We start from the raw sequence: 17474 nt of genomic DNA on the forward strand, positions 1-17474 counted from the left end.
TCTACACAGAGTTTCACCACCTTTTTCTCCAGAAGAAAAACACTGGTTTCACTTTTTATTATAAAGACTTTAGCAAAAAAGAAATTACCTGTTTGTTAATTTTATTATTATTATTATTATTATTATTATTATTATTATTATTATTATTATTATTATTATTATTATTATTATTACAGTAATTGTGTCGCGATATCGTGGGCGTTCAGTAAAGTGTGTCGTCAGTCAAAAAATGTTGGAAACCACTGGGTTAGTGGTTCACATTGTGTAATTTTTTCATGCTAATTTCAGTGCTTAAATGTCTATAAATATTAAATATTTACCCTGTGAAAAATAATGAGATCTCAATGTTAACTGAATCATACTAATAGATATATTATAATGTAGATATATAGTCTATATATCTCTCATTTCTTATAAAGTAATTATTCTTTGATCAGTTCGGATATAAAAGTAATATGAGGCGCTATTTAGATGTTTTTAATTTCTAGGGAATAAACTCAGAATTCACACTTCGACTTGAAGATGTTTCGGGAGCCTTTGAAGTGGAACCGACCAACGCCACAGGATCCACGTCCGTCAGTATACGCGTGGCCAATGGGTCATTAGATTACGAAAATCCTAACCAGAGGAAATTTATTATCCTGGTAAGTGCAGTATACATATCGACTTTACATCCTTCTGAAAAAGATCTGAGTTAAGATTTTGTCAAGTACAAATTAAGTTTTCACGAACAAAGACTGTCAGTGTATTCCGAATCTCAGCGCTGAGCAATCTGATGGATCACGGTGTTCCAAATTTCAACGATGACGTCACTGATGCTCCACCAGTGTCGCACTGGTTCCATCAGCTTGCAGAGATGGTGACAGTATCCATCAGCCGCCATCAGTGAATCTGAATGGTTCTTGTATAGGGTGGGAATTAGCAGACGAATGACATAGTGCACTGTTGTGTCATGGCGGTGTGTTCTTCTGTATTGTTTGTAATGAGCATAACGTAAAATATATATATATATATATATATATATATATGTTAATGGCTTATAAACGAACATGACAACGGACCAGTTATTACTACTGGTTCAAGAAGTAAATTGTTTATGCTCTCTTTTCTTTGAACGAGATGACAGTATGGAAATTTCACAAAATCTTGCTAGCGTAGCACATACAACTTGTACAGCCGCCATGATGGCCATTGAACCTTCCAACAGTTTTGTTTCGATTTCGCTGCAACATGACGTCATTGATGTCCACCGGTCCGGTGAGATTCGGAGTACGCAGTGTGTTACTCAAGACTTCTCGGACACTACTGTCATATTTACACAACTTCTCCATAATCACTATTTTAATAAATAAACAAAATTAGAAACTAGAAACATTAAAATTCCATCAGTCAGAAAACTATGTTTTGTACAATTATATATCTTTTTCTTACATTTATTTTTATATAGACCGAGAAGATTACAGTTGCGACCTTGTAAAATACCGGTCCTGTAGTGCTGGTAGAATACGAAAATCGGGTGTTCTGCGGTAGAATTGGTATATTTGTCAGAAATAAGCTTGAATGCATGTAGCCTATAATGTTTTCATTTAATTAGGAGTTACAAAATCACATAATAACCAACAAAATGCCTTTGAAGGATATCGAAATTCGGCTGTAAGCCGGTTATGAGTGTTATAATTATTGGTCATCATCTTCACTTCATGGTTTAGGCTTAGTGCCTGTTCCGTCTTCACATTTTATTCAGTTCCACCATTAATGTGAAGATTACGAGTAATTTGAATTCCCCAAGTAGAGCTACCAACACTACGTTGAGTATTCTGGTGGAGGGGCTGCCTCCTTAGAACCTCCAGAAATGTTCGCATGTGTTTTAACCCCACATGCAGGGCTGCCTCTTTTATCGAGGTCTTTCTCCATGTTACCCCGGAGAGGGCCTCCACATTTGCCCCCTGGAGGATGGGTGCTCCATCCGCTCCCCAGACCAAGATGGTCGACAATGTCTTCCACGCCGCCCTGGAGACCGTTGAAGTTTTCGCACGTATCCCTGTGCAGGGGGACTCAATATACCCTGAGACACTGGGTCCTCGACAGAACTTAGCCACCAAAAGGTGCCCACCCCCGCGCCGTGGACGCGTCTGTCGAGAACTGTCCAAGTATGTACAGTTATGACAAAATGCCTGCCCTGTACATCATGGACCGGGTTAGTAGCCTTGTATGGTACCAAGGCTAGAGGCTATAATTATTGGTATGAATGGTAATTTGGGCTTATGAATAATATATCAAATAGGTATTTAGCTAGAATTTGTGTTATTTCTCTTAAACAATCAGTGGTATTTTGTTATGAGTAATCATTTAATTAGTGTTCTCTTATTAGAAATAAATGTTTCTGAAATTTGATGTTCTGGAACTTGTGCAAATCTAGAAGTTTCCTGAGTGATAGTATATTAAGACTTTTTATAGGGAAAAGCATAAGATTATAGCTAAATTTATTATATTGTATTAATAAAATTCATACATAAAAATCGAAATAATTTTGAATTTTATCGTAACTTTTCTTACCTAAAACATTCAATATCTTAAATTAAAACCTAACAAAATACAATTTTTTTAAAGCAATAACAAATTTCTGGTAAAGAATATCTAATATAAAAACGTAATGCTACAAAATTACAATCTTCAAATATCCGATACTTTCTTGTATACTGTGTTACAACATCCAGTAATTACAAACTCAGTAGATTTTCGACATCATTGTAACATTTAGAAAATTTTAACAATATAATTACGTATAATTTAAAGATTTTGCTTCTATTATTTGAAATGTAAAATTCACGAATCGTTCATTATTATTTACACACAGAATACTTAATAAATTTTACAGAAGAAAGAGATTATAGCTTAAATTATATCGATTAATCTTCTATTTAATTTAATTAGAAATTAGATAACGTTAAAGATATAAGTTGTTAGAAATTATACATTGGGTAGTCATAAAAGTTCGATTATTCAATTTTCATTGTTAGAGTTTGTTTTACATTATTTTCAGGTCAACTATATAATTTTACTTAATGTTCAAATTAACTTTATTATAATTTTGAATTCATAACCTAGTTGATTTACTTACAGTTTTAGTACCTAGCCTAATTAAGTAAGTGTTCAGTTGCCACTGTATTATGGTGAACGATATGCAATATTTGCATTTGTCTTAATTCTTGTTGCCAATTTTGTATCGTACATTTCCCATATATCACACTTAGGACACATACTGAGAACTTTTACTTGTACACTGAGGTGTTCCTGCCTGCAAAAATCCTTTATATGTGTACACTCATTTAGCTTCTAGATTTTTACTAGTGAAACTATTAAATAGTTAAGTTTGTTCAGTTAAGAACAAAGTTCCATGCTCAGGAGGAGAATCGAACCCGGTATCTCATGATTTGTAGTCACGAATGCTGGCTGCTACATCACGAAGCCGTATTGGTCGTATGTTATAGAATCTGGTTATTATATCGTCATTTGCATTGATAGATAACATTGCCTGTTGTTTATGCAACTAGCAGAGCCTTGGTGTATCTAAGGTTGCTTTATATTCTACGAATGATACTGTAGTCCCGACGCTGTTATTTCCGGCATGACTCCGCCTCTTTGCTTACGTTTTAGAAAGTGAAGGCTCTATAAAGTCTAGGTAGGTAGTATCGTTCGCCATTTTTGTTCTTACGCTGCCGAGCTACCATACGAGGAATCTATTTGCCACACCGTTAAACAGTATCATGTTGTAGCTCCTATGATAATAAATCAAACGCAATGTAATTCAGCAAATAACTGAGCGGCAAATAACGTCTTCGTGTGCTTTCTGCGAACGCCAACGGAAGAGCTAAAATGGCGGGCAATTATATTAAGTATTTATCGAGCCTTAAGAAATGAATCGGCGAATCACAAGATGCACACGTTTAAATGTAGCCGACCTGCAACGCGATTGGCTGCCGGAAATTAGAGCGATGGTACTATAGGAAAGTCCCCGTTTTCTATACTGCCATTTCATATTCTATGATAGTCTATCGCAGCTTTACAACTCTAGCCAAGATATTTCCTTTTTAAATATAGATTTAAAATTAGACAACCAAGTTGTATAGAGACTACTGTTCTCATTCTATAAAAATACAGTAGTAGTAGCTCGTTTATTTAGATTACTAGGTAAGAGTTCAAGCATATTTACTTACTATACTTGAAAATTTAATTTTTTTAAATGTTTTTGTTATAATATTTGAAATTATCTCCTTATTCATAGGTAATTGCAGAAGAGAAAAACACAAATCCAAGACTCTCGTCCACAGCGACAGTGACTGTCAGCATTGCAGACGCCAATGATAATGTTCCTGTCTTCCAACAACAACAGTACACAGCTTCTGTCTCAGAAATGGCGTCTCCTGGTACTTTAGTAGCAACAATAACAGCTACTGACAGGGACAGTGGTCAATTTGGAGAAAATGGACTGGTCTATCAGCTTTCAGGAACGGATGCAGAAAAGTAAATATATTTGCATGTTGCTGAACTATAATTTTAAGTTAGAAATTTAATTTATAAATTCTATCAAAATAAATAGATACCGGTACCGATGCGTTCATTTCATAACTATCACCGATAGTGTTTCCAGAGAGCATTATTAATAATTAATGATTCAGGAAAATAGGAATGGTAAGCACTATAAATCTCAGACAGTGGTGTAAATCTTCCTTCATAAGAGATAATAAAAAAAACAGGTAAAGTCACTACCCTTAGTGGAAAATGCGTCATTGTTACAAGATTAGATGTCTTGTCATAAAGACTATTTTGTTGCGTGGGAATGGACCACTTTTAAATGTCAAGTGTCATGAATAGGATAATATTACCCTAAATTATTACAATAAAATAGCATATGCCATCAAGATCAACAATAGCAACGTAGATGTTCATGAAGAAGTCCACTGTGTTGCTTCCAATGGAAGTCTTTTCGATTATACATAATTGCTATTGACCGCAATGAGAATGTACAGTAGGTACATCTTGGATCCCACCGTATCTGGAGACAATTGAAATTATGGGCCTATTCATTGGAAGTCGAGAAACTTTAACAAAATATTATTTTTTAATTTTTGTTGACAATTTAATTTATCAAGAACCATCTGCAAAGAAATTGCCCTTATGACTCCCATCAAAATTTTGAAATATCATTAATATAACAAGAGCATATAATTTCAATTATTTATACTTGTAATATGTTCTCTAAATGTATGTTTGTTTTATTATTTAAAATTATTACATTTCGTTAGATACTTTGCCAAATTAGGCAGGCCATTCTGGTGATAGTTTAGTAAATAAACAAATCTTTTACGTAATTTGTTCAAAATGTATTATTATTATTATTATTATTATTATTATTATTATTATTATTATTATTATTATTATACGGTATGTACCTAACTGATTAAAGCATGTAATGCGTTAATGAAGTCAAATGTCTTACCTTTGTCATTATAAATAATACAATTTTTGTGCGCAATCTTCCGTACCCCCACAAAAAAGAAAAGAAGAAAGTTTACTTCATTTGGATCATATTAAATTATTTCATTTAACTTACGCAAGCTTAGTATATCTTTCGAAAAACAGTTCAAGAAAAAAACTATAAATGGTAACACCATTCACAACATAATAATGATAAAGGAATTGAATTGTCGTAGAAGGCATAAAATGTAATAAGGAAGTACAGTACGATTATTTAGTCCTGACAGTTGCCGAAGATGTGCGCCTGGGTCAGGCGAGTCCATTTAGTTATGCCAAGGGGTGTTTGGGTTAGTCACTCGCTTGCCTTCGGAGCAATCAGATGTCATGCATATGGTAAAGCGGTATGTTTCTAGTACAATTAAACTGTACTGCATTCCTTTACTGACCACTCGCCCTTATTTCTACTCCAAAGCTCTTCCCACTACTCATATTACTTCCCCTCTTTCACGTCACTGAGCTGTCAGGACTATATAATCGGTCTGTATAGAACAGTATCAATTTTTTTCCTGTTCCACTTTAGTGCAATTTAATGTGTCCACACCTTGCAACTCATGTATTGCATTTTATGTCACATTTCGTTCAGTCTGTATACTTTCTCGTGTTAAGCTTTATTTGGTAGCTGCTTCTTATACGATCAGAACTTTAGCATTTACTGCCTTCCTTTTTACTTCACTGCTCACAGGCAGAAGTGATATTTTCTGTACCATTACGAAAGATGTTGTTGGCTTTGAGTTAACAGTTCTATGATCTCTGTACTCTTGACGAAAAATGGGATGGGATGCTGAATTAAATCTTACATTGGAATCATTTTCAAGATCAGTAGCTAATGAATGATGAGTCAGTCCTTAGAGCCACTGCTACAAAGTTGCTGTTTTGAAACACATTTGCATCAAGAAGTCGCACATCTGTTTTTTCAAACCTATTTATTAATTAGATATCAATTTCTGCACATGTGGTCTAATTTAAACAAGAGTTTGATTTAGGAGATCTTAAACCTATACTTCATTTATGTATTTAGTCTGTGAAGTCGCCCTGGGTGGTGCAGGGGGGTACAGCACTGGCCTTGTGTGCCCGAAGTTGCCGGGTTCGATCCCGGCCCAGGTCGATGGCATTTAAGTATGCTTAAATGCGACAGGCTCATGTCACTAGATTTAGTGGCATGTAAAAGAACTCCTGCGGGACAAAATTCTGGCACACCGGCGAAGCTGATATAGGCTAACCTCGGCAGTTGCGAGCGTCGTTAAATGAAACAATTTTAATTCAATCTGTGAATTGTACAGGTGATGTAATATGGTAGATAATGTTAATTAGATTACCGGTACCGAAAGTTTTATTATAATATGTAAATGCCAATGGATGTTAAAAGATGTATTATACTTAATAAGTATTATTTGAAAATTATCATTTTTAGGTTTTCTGTGAACAACAAAACTGGTGTGATAACGGTTGCAGAGTGTCCAACCCCAGGTTCAAAGGAATGTCTTGACTATGAGACGAAGCAGCGCTACTATCTCACCTATAAGGTAAAAATTGCAAAAAAATTGTTTCATTCCGATACCTAGTTTTAAGGTCCTATTTTGTTGTTTATTTTAAAATATTTTAAATATTGTTTATACGAAACAACATAATGCACAAAATTTGAGCATACCTGAAAAAGTCAGTAGACCTACAATTTATGTCTTTGCACATGTGTATTCGGAGTATGTCCTTTATATTATTTATCTTTTTCGTCTCAAATTATTTTACTACATTTCTTCACTCGCCACCATAGTGATCCAGTGGCTAGAGAGCTTGACTCGTAAGCCTGTGGACCCGGGTTTGATCCCTGGTTTATCCCTGATTTATGCCTTGTGTTGGTCAGGCCGTGGTCCAGATAACACAGGAGTTTTGTCAGGTAGCTCTTGTTCCCCTATAGCATTCCAATAAATTCTCCATCTCCCGGGTGACGATTCTATGGTAAATTGGTCTACACAACTGGCTTCATATGATGAATAACGAACAGTCAAGTATCTGTCATTAAAAAAATTAAAAACATATTCCGCTTATGTACTATTTGATATCTGGCATATAGTCTGCTATTGTGATGCAATAGAACAGTTGGGTCACTACCTTGTGGAACGTCATTAGAGTTCCTACGAACTTTTTTTTTTTCTAATGTGGTCAGTTCCTATAGTTTCAAAGAAATTATTTGTTCTAAAAGTGTTCAATTTATTTATTACTTCTCAGTTCTTTCCGTACTATAATATGTTTCTTACATCCAAAATACTTACACGTATTTACTTGTTCTGTAATTTTCTCGTTTACTTCAGTAGATTCTTTTGAGTAGAACTCTAAAAATGTTATTGTTTTTATTTTATCTGTAAATAAAAGCACTATCTACTTGCTTACTGCTTTATGTAAGTTTCTACATCACTATTACAAAAAAATGTGGAGATAGAATAAATTGATGGGAAACAGAAAATAATTTTATTTTACTAATTATTGTGTTAGGTACGTGGCATTAATTGCTTTACTGAAAACATTTTCTTCACTATGTAATGGTCTTTCGTGAAGAACGATCTTCAACAGTTTCTTGAACACAAAAATGGTAATATTTTGTATTTCTGGTATTGCAGGCTATTGATGACGATGGAAAGGGCCAGAGTGCAGTGGTTTCTCTTATGATATCAATTCTGGACAGCAATGACAATCCTCCTCAGTTCACGAATCAGAATTATCAAATTAGCATTGATGAAGGTGCTACCAAGTTTGAGCCTCCCCTCAGGGTTCAGGTAAGGTAACTTAGCGGTAATATTTATATGAATATTAGAGATGCGATCAGTAAGTTCTCAAATCATATTTTAATTTCCATATGGATCATAGAGTAGAATCATTTAAGGATTTGGGTATTTTTTACACACAACTTATATTTTAAAATGCACTTAAATCACGTGGTAATTGATGCATATAGAAAATTAGGGTTTATAATCAGAAATACAAAAGAATTAAAAAATATAAATACTATTGATACCCTCTATAAAACTATGGTTAGAAGTAAGCTAGAGTATGCGTCTGTAATATGGTCACCTCAGTTCCAGTCCCATCAGATGCAAATAGAAAGGATACAGAAAAGATTTTTACGTTATTTATATTTTAAAAAACATCACGTATCGTCTTATGACAAGCAAATTTCATATAATCAGTTACTTTTTGAATTTAATTATAAAACTTAAAATCTCGACGATTAATAAATAGCCAAATTTTACTCTATGAGACTGTTAATGGTATATTGAATAACTGTGATTTTCTTAAATTCCTTCAGTTCAATGTAAAAAGAACAGAATTACGTCATAGGCAACCTTTTATTATTCCTATTCCTAGAACTGTTTTCTTCCAGAACTCTCCATTGTTTGTTATGTGTAATACTTACAACTCTCTGTCTTTAAACTGTGATTCTCAATTGGATTTCAGTTTAACAATTGAAAATTTTCATACAATATTAAAAAGCATTGTATTTCCTTAGATATTTAAATTATGAAGAAGTGTATTATAACGTTTTTACTCAAGTTTTTAAATAATTTTGCATCATTATATTGACATTTGGCACTATATTAACTGTAATATTATATTCTAGCATCTATTATCATTATGTATTTTCTTTCTTTTGTTTGTGTTGTTTGTTTTGTTGTTTTTTTTCTCTCTTATTATGTATTTTGTGTATATATCTGTGTAAGCCACCTGTAATTGGAAGCCTGCTTCTGTTGGTGGTGGATTTAAAATAAAATAAAATAAAAATAAATAAATATGCGGAGACTAAGAGGAAGGCAGAAAATAGGAAAGATTGGAGAATCCTGGGTTTGAAGTGAAAGACCTGCCTATGTATGTATAACCAATGTTTAAATATGTGCTGTACAACCAACATTATATGAAGAATTTTACATAAGAATTGAAAATGTTCTTGCAATGATTCTAGAAAAGTTATAGAGAACAGCTGAAAAAAACAAATTGTATCTCTTAATCAGTGGCATATGCAGAATTTTGTCAAGCGGTGGTCATTATTAAAATTGTTTACAATTTACATTATTGATATTTTAAATTTTATGTATTATTATTATTATTATTATTGTTATGATACGGTATATTTATTGATATTACGATTATGGATAAAAAGATACTCAAATCTAAATAATAAGTAATTTCTTCTAAAGAAAGTTCAGAGGGAGGTTCAAAGCCGGTAACCCCCCCTTGCATATATATCATCAATCAAATTATTATTATTATTATTATTATTATTATTATTATTATTATTATTATTATTATTATTATTATTATTATTATTATTTTATTTTATTTTATTTTTTTTTGTGGGAAGAAAAGAGTCATTTAATTCACGTTGACAATTAATTCGCTTTTCTCAAATATATTATCTGAATACAACAGTCCATGAACAAGAGTCGATTCTTTTAAGAACCATACTTCATATGAATTATCACACATTTACAGTTTAAAAAATGTACATTTTAATACACACTGTATATGTTGTCACTTTGAAATTAATTAATTACTACTGAATATTTTAGTATTCTAATCTATTTTCCAATCAAATATGTTTGTTTCAGGCACGGGATGCAGACAAAACTTCACATGTGACGTACTCAATCGTTGAAGGAAATGTTAATAACTTGTTCTCGATTGATTCAGAATCGGGAGAAATCACAGTTTCTAATCAACATGGTCTAGACATGACGAACGTATCTAGTGATGTTATAACGTTAATTGTACAGGTAAGGTCATAGTAATTATTACGAGTATAATATTGAAAAGGAAAGAGTTACTTAGAAATCTCAATAGTACCAGTAAGCAAGTTTTGTAATGAATAAATCAGGAGGAATTGTTAAAAATTAGAAATAAGCTAGAAATCAGAGTAATTCATTTCACCTTAGTGTCAGAGCGTTTAGAATAGAAAGTGTGGTAACTCGGCAAGGGTCTAATGGGACTTTTAAACCCCCTAGTGTCGCCGCGGCAACTGAGCGAAACATTGGCTTGGCGATCGTTCTAAGATTGCAGTTTTCCTCTTAATACTGTGGACAGAGCATGTAGAACTCGTTCTGCTATGGAATTAAGAAGATATTTCTTGTGGTGTTCGGGTGATTTTTATTGTGCCGTTTATGTGAGCGAGTAGTAATAAGCCTAATTGTTTTGTTCTTGATGTAAATCCAATTATAGATACTCTATAATCTGTAAGGAAGAGACTTTCTTTTATCCATCCACAGACTAGACTATTTTTCAGAAGTGGTGTAGAGCAATTCCACGAACACAGAAAACTGTATGCTCGTTCTTTTATCTGTGATATCCATTTTTCTGCGGTTTTGATTGTGATTTTTTAAATTTATGATTTATTTAACGACGCTCGCAACTGCAGAGGTTATATCAGCTTCGCCGGTGTGTCGGACTTTTGTCCCACAGGAGTTTTTTTTACATGCCATTAAATCTACTGACATGAGCCTGTCGCATTTAAACACACTTAAATGCCATTGATCTCGGCTGGGATCGTACCCGCAACCTCGAGCATTGAAAGCCACCGCTATATCAACTGCGCTACCGAGGGCGACTTTTGATTGTAAGAGCCGATAAATTTATTATTGCCAGTAAAGAGGTAGGACTTCCATGCAAGAACTGGAGACTAAAACCGTATGTCATAACACATATTTTCCCAAACTTGTCTCGATATCTTAAAAAAAGAAAAGAAGAGAAAATATCCAACGAAGAGGACATCAATCCGTTCTCATAACAATGTATCCTTACCAAGTACCATCTGGCTATGACCAATTCCATTGACGCTAAGTAATCCAGCAGGTGATACAGCATCGTTAAATATCCGAGTAAAGAATAATTGGATGTGACACCCGAAAATCAGAAGAACACCTTAGTTGATCATGCACTTGTATGCATTTATGTACCATTACTCCACACCTGAATGCCCAAAATCATGTCTAGTTACATTGACCGTAATTCCTTTCAGTGAATGAACTCCAGCATTTCAGCTCTTTAGTGTGAGTTTTTCAAAATCGATACATTTTTTAGAGTCATAAACTGTGATGAGTTCGAGGAAAGAGAAAATACAAAAGAATTCAAAGGTGAATGAACGACCTTGCAGATACGTTGAACTCAAAGACTCCCTCGTCTGCCCTGTACAAAGGATTCTAGCATTACACATTTTAGAAAATATATGACACGTAATTGACAATATAAAGAACACGTTTGGCTAAGAAAGAACCCTTGAATTATTTAGAGTGACAATTCAGAGCATTAGCGAAATATATTAATTCTTGTGGGATAGCAGATTTAAATATATTCAGACAGAAAAAATTAACTAGGATCCTCTAGAGCGATGTTTTGGAATTAGAAAATGATTATTTTGTGATGATTACCATAGACTTTCTACATGTGAAGATTTTTCAATCTATGTGCCGGTTAAAAATGTGCTGTATTAAAGTGCTAATTGTGAACTCCTAATTGAATCCAAGCACCTAGCTTCTACTTCATTAAATATGCATGTTTAATTATTAATTATTTTATTTTAATAATAGCACTTTAGCCGTAATTAACGTAAAAGTTATTTCGGTAACAAAAGTACAGTATAATTCTACTTTGCATCTAGGCTAGAACTTAATCTGCTTTACATTTTTATTACATTTGTTTATTACGTTTCCACATCATAAGAGATTTCTAATCGAGCATATGAGAAAGTAATAGACCTCATGGAAAAGTCGTTAATTTAATATTCTCCAATAAGTAGCATGCAACTACTTAATACAGTGCTACCAAATTGTTTTAATTTTACAAAACACAAAATAACCTAGGTATTTCAAAAGATCAAAACTTACATTAGCATAGATATAATATCGAAGCTTAATTTATGAGTCTAAGTTGCACGTAATATTTTTTGTTCCCCTGAATTACGTATAAACCAGATACAACTGCAACTAATGACTAAATAGTAGATAAAAACTATTGGTGAAGATAAAGTGTCTCCTTTATTATATTACAATCTTTCTTGTGTATAACAACTATAATTTCATGTCAATGCGTACTTTATAATGCCATAAAAATTTTCAGTTTTGCGATGCTGTACTTTTTTTTGCGTATTTCTGGCTGAAGCCGGCACAATGTTCCATTTTTCGGTTAATTATTATATTTACTATTCAGAGTTGTGTTATATAACTCACAATTTGTTAATATAGTAATATTACATTTTTAAAGAAGTAAAATATTGTAACTAAGTACTTTACAATATATTCTTATCTAATGGTTTATTTTTAAAAACCTTTTTCATTCACTTGAATAGCGATCTTGAAACTGGGCACTGAAAATAGGGCTAGCGCCACTCGGCTACGATCCACTGAACTAGAGGAAGTAACGTCTTCTACCCGCTCTGGCAGTAGTAAAAAAGTATTGGTGAAAATATAATGTCCCATTTGATATATTATATTATATTTTCTTGTACATCGAAAACTATAATTTTGTGTCAAAATGTACTTACAACAACACAAAAATGTTCAGTTTTGCGAAGCTGTACTTTTTTTTGCGTTCTTCTCTCTGAAGCTGACAGAATGTTCCAGTTTACTGTTGATTATTATACTCGTATTTACGATTCAGGAGTGAATGATATAACTCGAGAGTAGTTAATGTAGTAGTATTACATTTTTTAAATAAGTAAAATGTTGTGATAAACTATAATATACTTTTATCTAGTGGGCATTTTAAAAACATCTGCATTGACTCGAATAGCGCTCCTGAAACTGAGAACAGGAAGCAGAGCGAGCGCCGCTCTGCGACGAACCGCTGGACTAGTGGAAGTATCATCACTTTCTCTTCTACCCGCTCTGTTAGTGTTACAGTAAATACAGTAACTATCAAAATAGCTAATTACTGAACTTTACAAATTAACCTTGTGCCAGGATTATTACTTATCATTTTCTCTCTTACCATTGTTTGTTGGTTGATTGGTTTTAAATAGGTTCGTTCCAACAAGCAGTTCATGGATCAGTTCATGTACGATTCCTGTACCATTTCATGCGCATGCGCTAATTGAGCATCTGCTATGGGATTGAAACTGGACTGGACGCTGTTTGAACGCTTTCACGGATGGTTATGTACTAAATCCAGAGATTCTATAATTGTGATCATCTTTGCTAAGAACGGGATGCTTAATTATTATCATTTCGCAGCTAATTCTAATTGCAGAAAATAGAATTTCGGTAATTTTCTATAAAAAGATGACAAAAAATATGGAAGGCAAGAATTCCGCTAATTCAATGTCGTGTACTGGGAGACTCTCATCCAAAAATAGTTCTTTTTTTAATTATTAATTTATGTACGTTATTTATTATAATTTTAATCAAACTTGCATGTTGCAATTGTAATTAACTATTTCAATACCCAAATAATTTTCATTTTCTTTCTTTTTGGAGAAAATTTAAACTACATCTCTTATTTTAGGCTTATTATCCGTCTGCACTGTCACTTCCCATCTTAATCTCATTGACGTGAACAGTCGATCATGTCTTTCTTCAGTATCCAGGAGATGTTGGTGTATCTATGCGTATGCGTGAGAGATGCACTCAACAGTACATGCCTCAATCCGCTGACTACTTCTGACCGTTTCAGACCCGTGTCAAAAAGTTTGTTGGAACGCCCAACTGCAGTACATGTTTCCAGTTCAGAACTGGTTTGAAGTGTGTTGAAATGCTTTTTCTGTACTGCGCATGCTCACGATAGTTACGGACGGTTCCTGACTGTTGTTGGAACGAACCTAATGCCTCCATGTGTGGTCAAATAAAAATTTTCTGAAATCCTTGTTGTCTAAAATGGGGACACCTATAACGAAGAACACATTATTTCCAGTGATAGGACGATAGACGACGATAATTATTCATGGAAGAATTTTCACATTATCTCTCCTTTTAGATACCGATACCAGAGGACACATTCGGGTCGTCCTCAGTGGTTTAGCGATTGCTAGGCTAGCATTTGGATCTGAGAAGATCCTAGGGTTTTAATTTCTAGGCAATAGATCTTAAAGGCAATGAAAGCATCAGCATGGTTTCTTTCGGGGTGGTGCAGGGAAGTAAAACTGTGAATTTCATGTTGTAAATTTACTGCATGTGAAAGCCATTTAAAGCTCACGTTGTCACAGAACTTACTTCTTTCTCGGAGTAAAAGTGTAACTAGTGTGAACTGCGATTTGTCACTTTAACAATTGTGCCAACAAAATTGTCCACATTATAAAAAAAAATTTGTTACATTTTCTAGGCAAGTGATGGAAAGTTTAGCAGCGTTGCCACAGTGACAATATCTGTACATGACGTTAACAACAATCATCCAGTATTTGGAAGGGAAAGCTATGTAGCATTAATACAAGAAGATGCAGCTGTTGGTAAGAATCATCTTATTATCCAACTTTTGATTATTAAATACATAATCTTGTTTTTGCATATTATATTTTTATTACTTCAATGGCAACAATATACTGATACTTCTAATACAGGAAACTTGAATACATAAAATGTAGCTACTGTACCGTTAAAGCAGTGAAACCTATTGACACTCAGAAGTCGAGAATAACAAAAGTTACATTTCCAAAAATTTGTCTTCTTTTTTCTTTCTTCAATAATAGGGAAATGACCTACTAAGTTAACTCTCAATATGAAGAGTTAGGTGTCATGGATATTTCGCGGGTGCTCGTGTAAAGGGGGTTAAGTCAAATTGCAAGGTATGTAAACTTCTCTCTGTTGGTACTGAACAAAACCCCTTTGTCACAAACTATGGAGCACTGTAACTGCATCATAGATGGAAGAATAACTTAACCCCTTTAACACAAGAAAAAAGTAATTGTGGATAGTTCAAATCTGTATTTATTCCAGTTTAGCCAATTCATACTTAACCCCCTTTACACGAGCACCCGCGATTTATTCTGGGTCAGCTACTTTACCACAACTGAAGAATCTGACCCACTCGTTTATTAATCCAGCCAGTGGTTTCAAGAATATGCTCCAGACATTGTATATCTGCTCAGTAAATAATTATTTAAAGATCTGCAATCATTTGGCTTGTATATTATTGTCTTTTACGTGTTCATAGGTACAAGTATAGAACAGGTGATGGCAACAGATGCTGACTCAGGCGTCAATGCCCAGATCAAATACCGTATTCAGAAAGGAGGATTTGAGGACTTCGGCATAAATGAAGAGAGTGGCATAGTTACGATTGCTAATAAGTTAGACTACGACCGCAGGAGCACATACAACATAGAGGTCATTGCTGTTGATGGAGGTACATGCAACAGATTTTTTTGCAAAATAAGCAATGTGGTGTAAATAGTATCTATAGTAGAATCCCTCTTATCCGGCACCAAAGGGATCAGGCTAGTTCTGGATACGAGATTTTGCCAGATAATTGAATAAATACAGGTATATACAAAAAAAAAAGTTCGAATTTCATGATACCATATGTTGAAACTGCAGCCACGTGAAGCTTATTTTTCTATCACTTGTTCATAACTGAATAAACATAAAAACTGTGTGGATTTTCCTTATTAAAACAGATCACACAATATAAACAATACACTAATTCGAATATTCACTGAAAGTTAAAGTTCGTGCGAACTTCCTAATGTGGCAACACTGACAGCCTGAACATAACTAAATAAACATAAAAACTGTGTGGATTTTCTTTATTAAAACACGTCACACAACACAAATTATACACTAATTTTAGGTTCGAATATTTACTGAAAATGGAACTTCGTCCGAACTTCCTAATGTGGCAACACTGATGGCCCTAACATAAATAAATAAATATAAAAACTGTGTGGATTTTATTTATTAAAACACATCACACAACACAAATAATACTCTAATTTTAGGTTCGAATATTCAATGAACATGAAAATTCCTGCGAACTTCCTAACATGGCAAAACTGACTGCTCAGACTATGGCAATGTGGCAGATTTAAACTTTTTCTTTTTTGAGCTAGCCAAGAGTGCCGTTGTTTTGGTATTGCCGGTTATTTGGGTGCTGATTACGAGGGATTTTACTGTATATAAATTATCATTATATATTTACGCAGATAACAGGAATCTACATCAAAGCAATTGGTTAAGTGTTTATCAGAGAACAACTGATGAATTAAAGACACAATAAAATATCTCTTCTACTCACATTTGGAGGGCATTACGTGCGAAAATTTAGCAAAAACAGCCTGTAGCAGTTATATGATTCTTCTTTATCTTCTAAACTGCTAGTATTACATTAATTTGCCGTAAATAATTTAGAAACTTTACCAAGAGCTTGCGTAGTAAGACATAATAAATACTGAGCATATGTTCAACTGTTAAGTTACCGGTACATAAATGATAACCGGTACTATGAAGAAAAACAGGGATTTTGGAATGCTCATTAGAAATATTCTCAAACATCCGATATATTCTAATGTAATTATTATATTTTTCCTACTCTTGCTGCACTTTAAAATTAATACTAGTATGTAGAAGAGGCGACTTAAATGTATCCACTTATTGAATCAAGGGTCCCCAAAATATGACTGTGAGAGGGGACGAATTCATTTTAATTTAATATAGTTCCTTTTCCATTTATGCCACTTACCATGTATTCGTTCTTTTTTAAAACTGACATTGTCAAACTTCTTACACTATATTGGAGAAACAAAATTCATTTCGCACTTTTTTATTTTTTATAGCTTCTATTCTTATGGATTTTGTTATAACTGATTTCGCGAATATTAAGAAAAGTATTTTATTCTTCAGACACATACAAGATTTCTTGTTATCTTTATCTTGAATATCCTTGATGATTAATATATCTCTCAAAATATTTGTTTTATTTGTTTCAATTCCTTTACTACATTGATTTAAATTAATGTTTAAATAATCTTA

General features: G+C 33.5%; 1 protein-coding gene across 1 annotated transcript in view; it reads left to right on the forward strand.

Moving 5' to 3' along the window:
* Cad87A (cadherin 87A) overlaps nt 1-17474 on the forward strand; it is a 237899-nt gene that overhangs the window by 161259 nt on the left and 59166 nt on the right. Inside the window, exons 10-16 of the mRNA XM_069815945.1 lie at nt 489-644; nt 4286-4524; nt 6950-7061; nt 8154-8309; nt 10137-10301; nt 14833-14956; nt 15661-15852. Coding sequence (XP_069672046.1) covers nt 489-644; nt 4286-4524; nt 6950-7061; nt 8154-8309; nt 10137-10301; nt 14833-14956; nt 15661-15852 — 1144 coding nt within the window. The remainder of the gene's footprint in view (nt 1-488; nt 645-4285; nt 4525-6949; nt 7062-8153; nt 8310-10136; nt 10302-14832; nt 14957-15660; nt 15853-17474) is intronic.

The sequence above is a fragment of the Periplaneta americana genome, chromosome 17 (genome assembly GCF_040183065.1).
Source record: "Periplaneta americana isolate PAMFEO1 chromosome 17, P.americana_PAMFEO1_priV1, whole genome shotgun sequence".
Taxonomy (NCBI): domain Eukaryota; kingdom Metazoa; phylum Arthropoda; class Insecta; order Blattodea; family Blattidae; genus Periplaneta; species Periplaneta americana.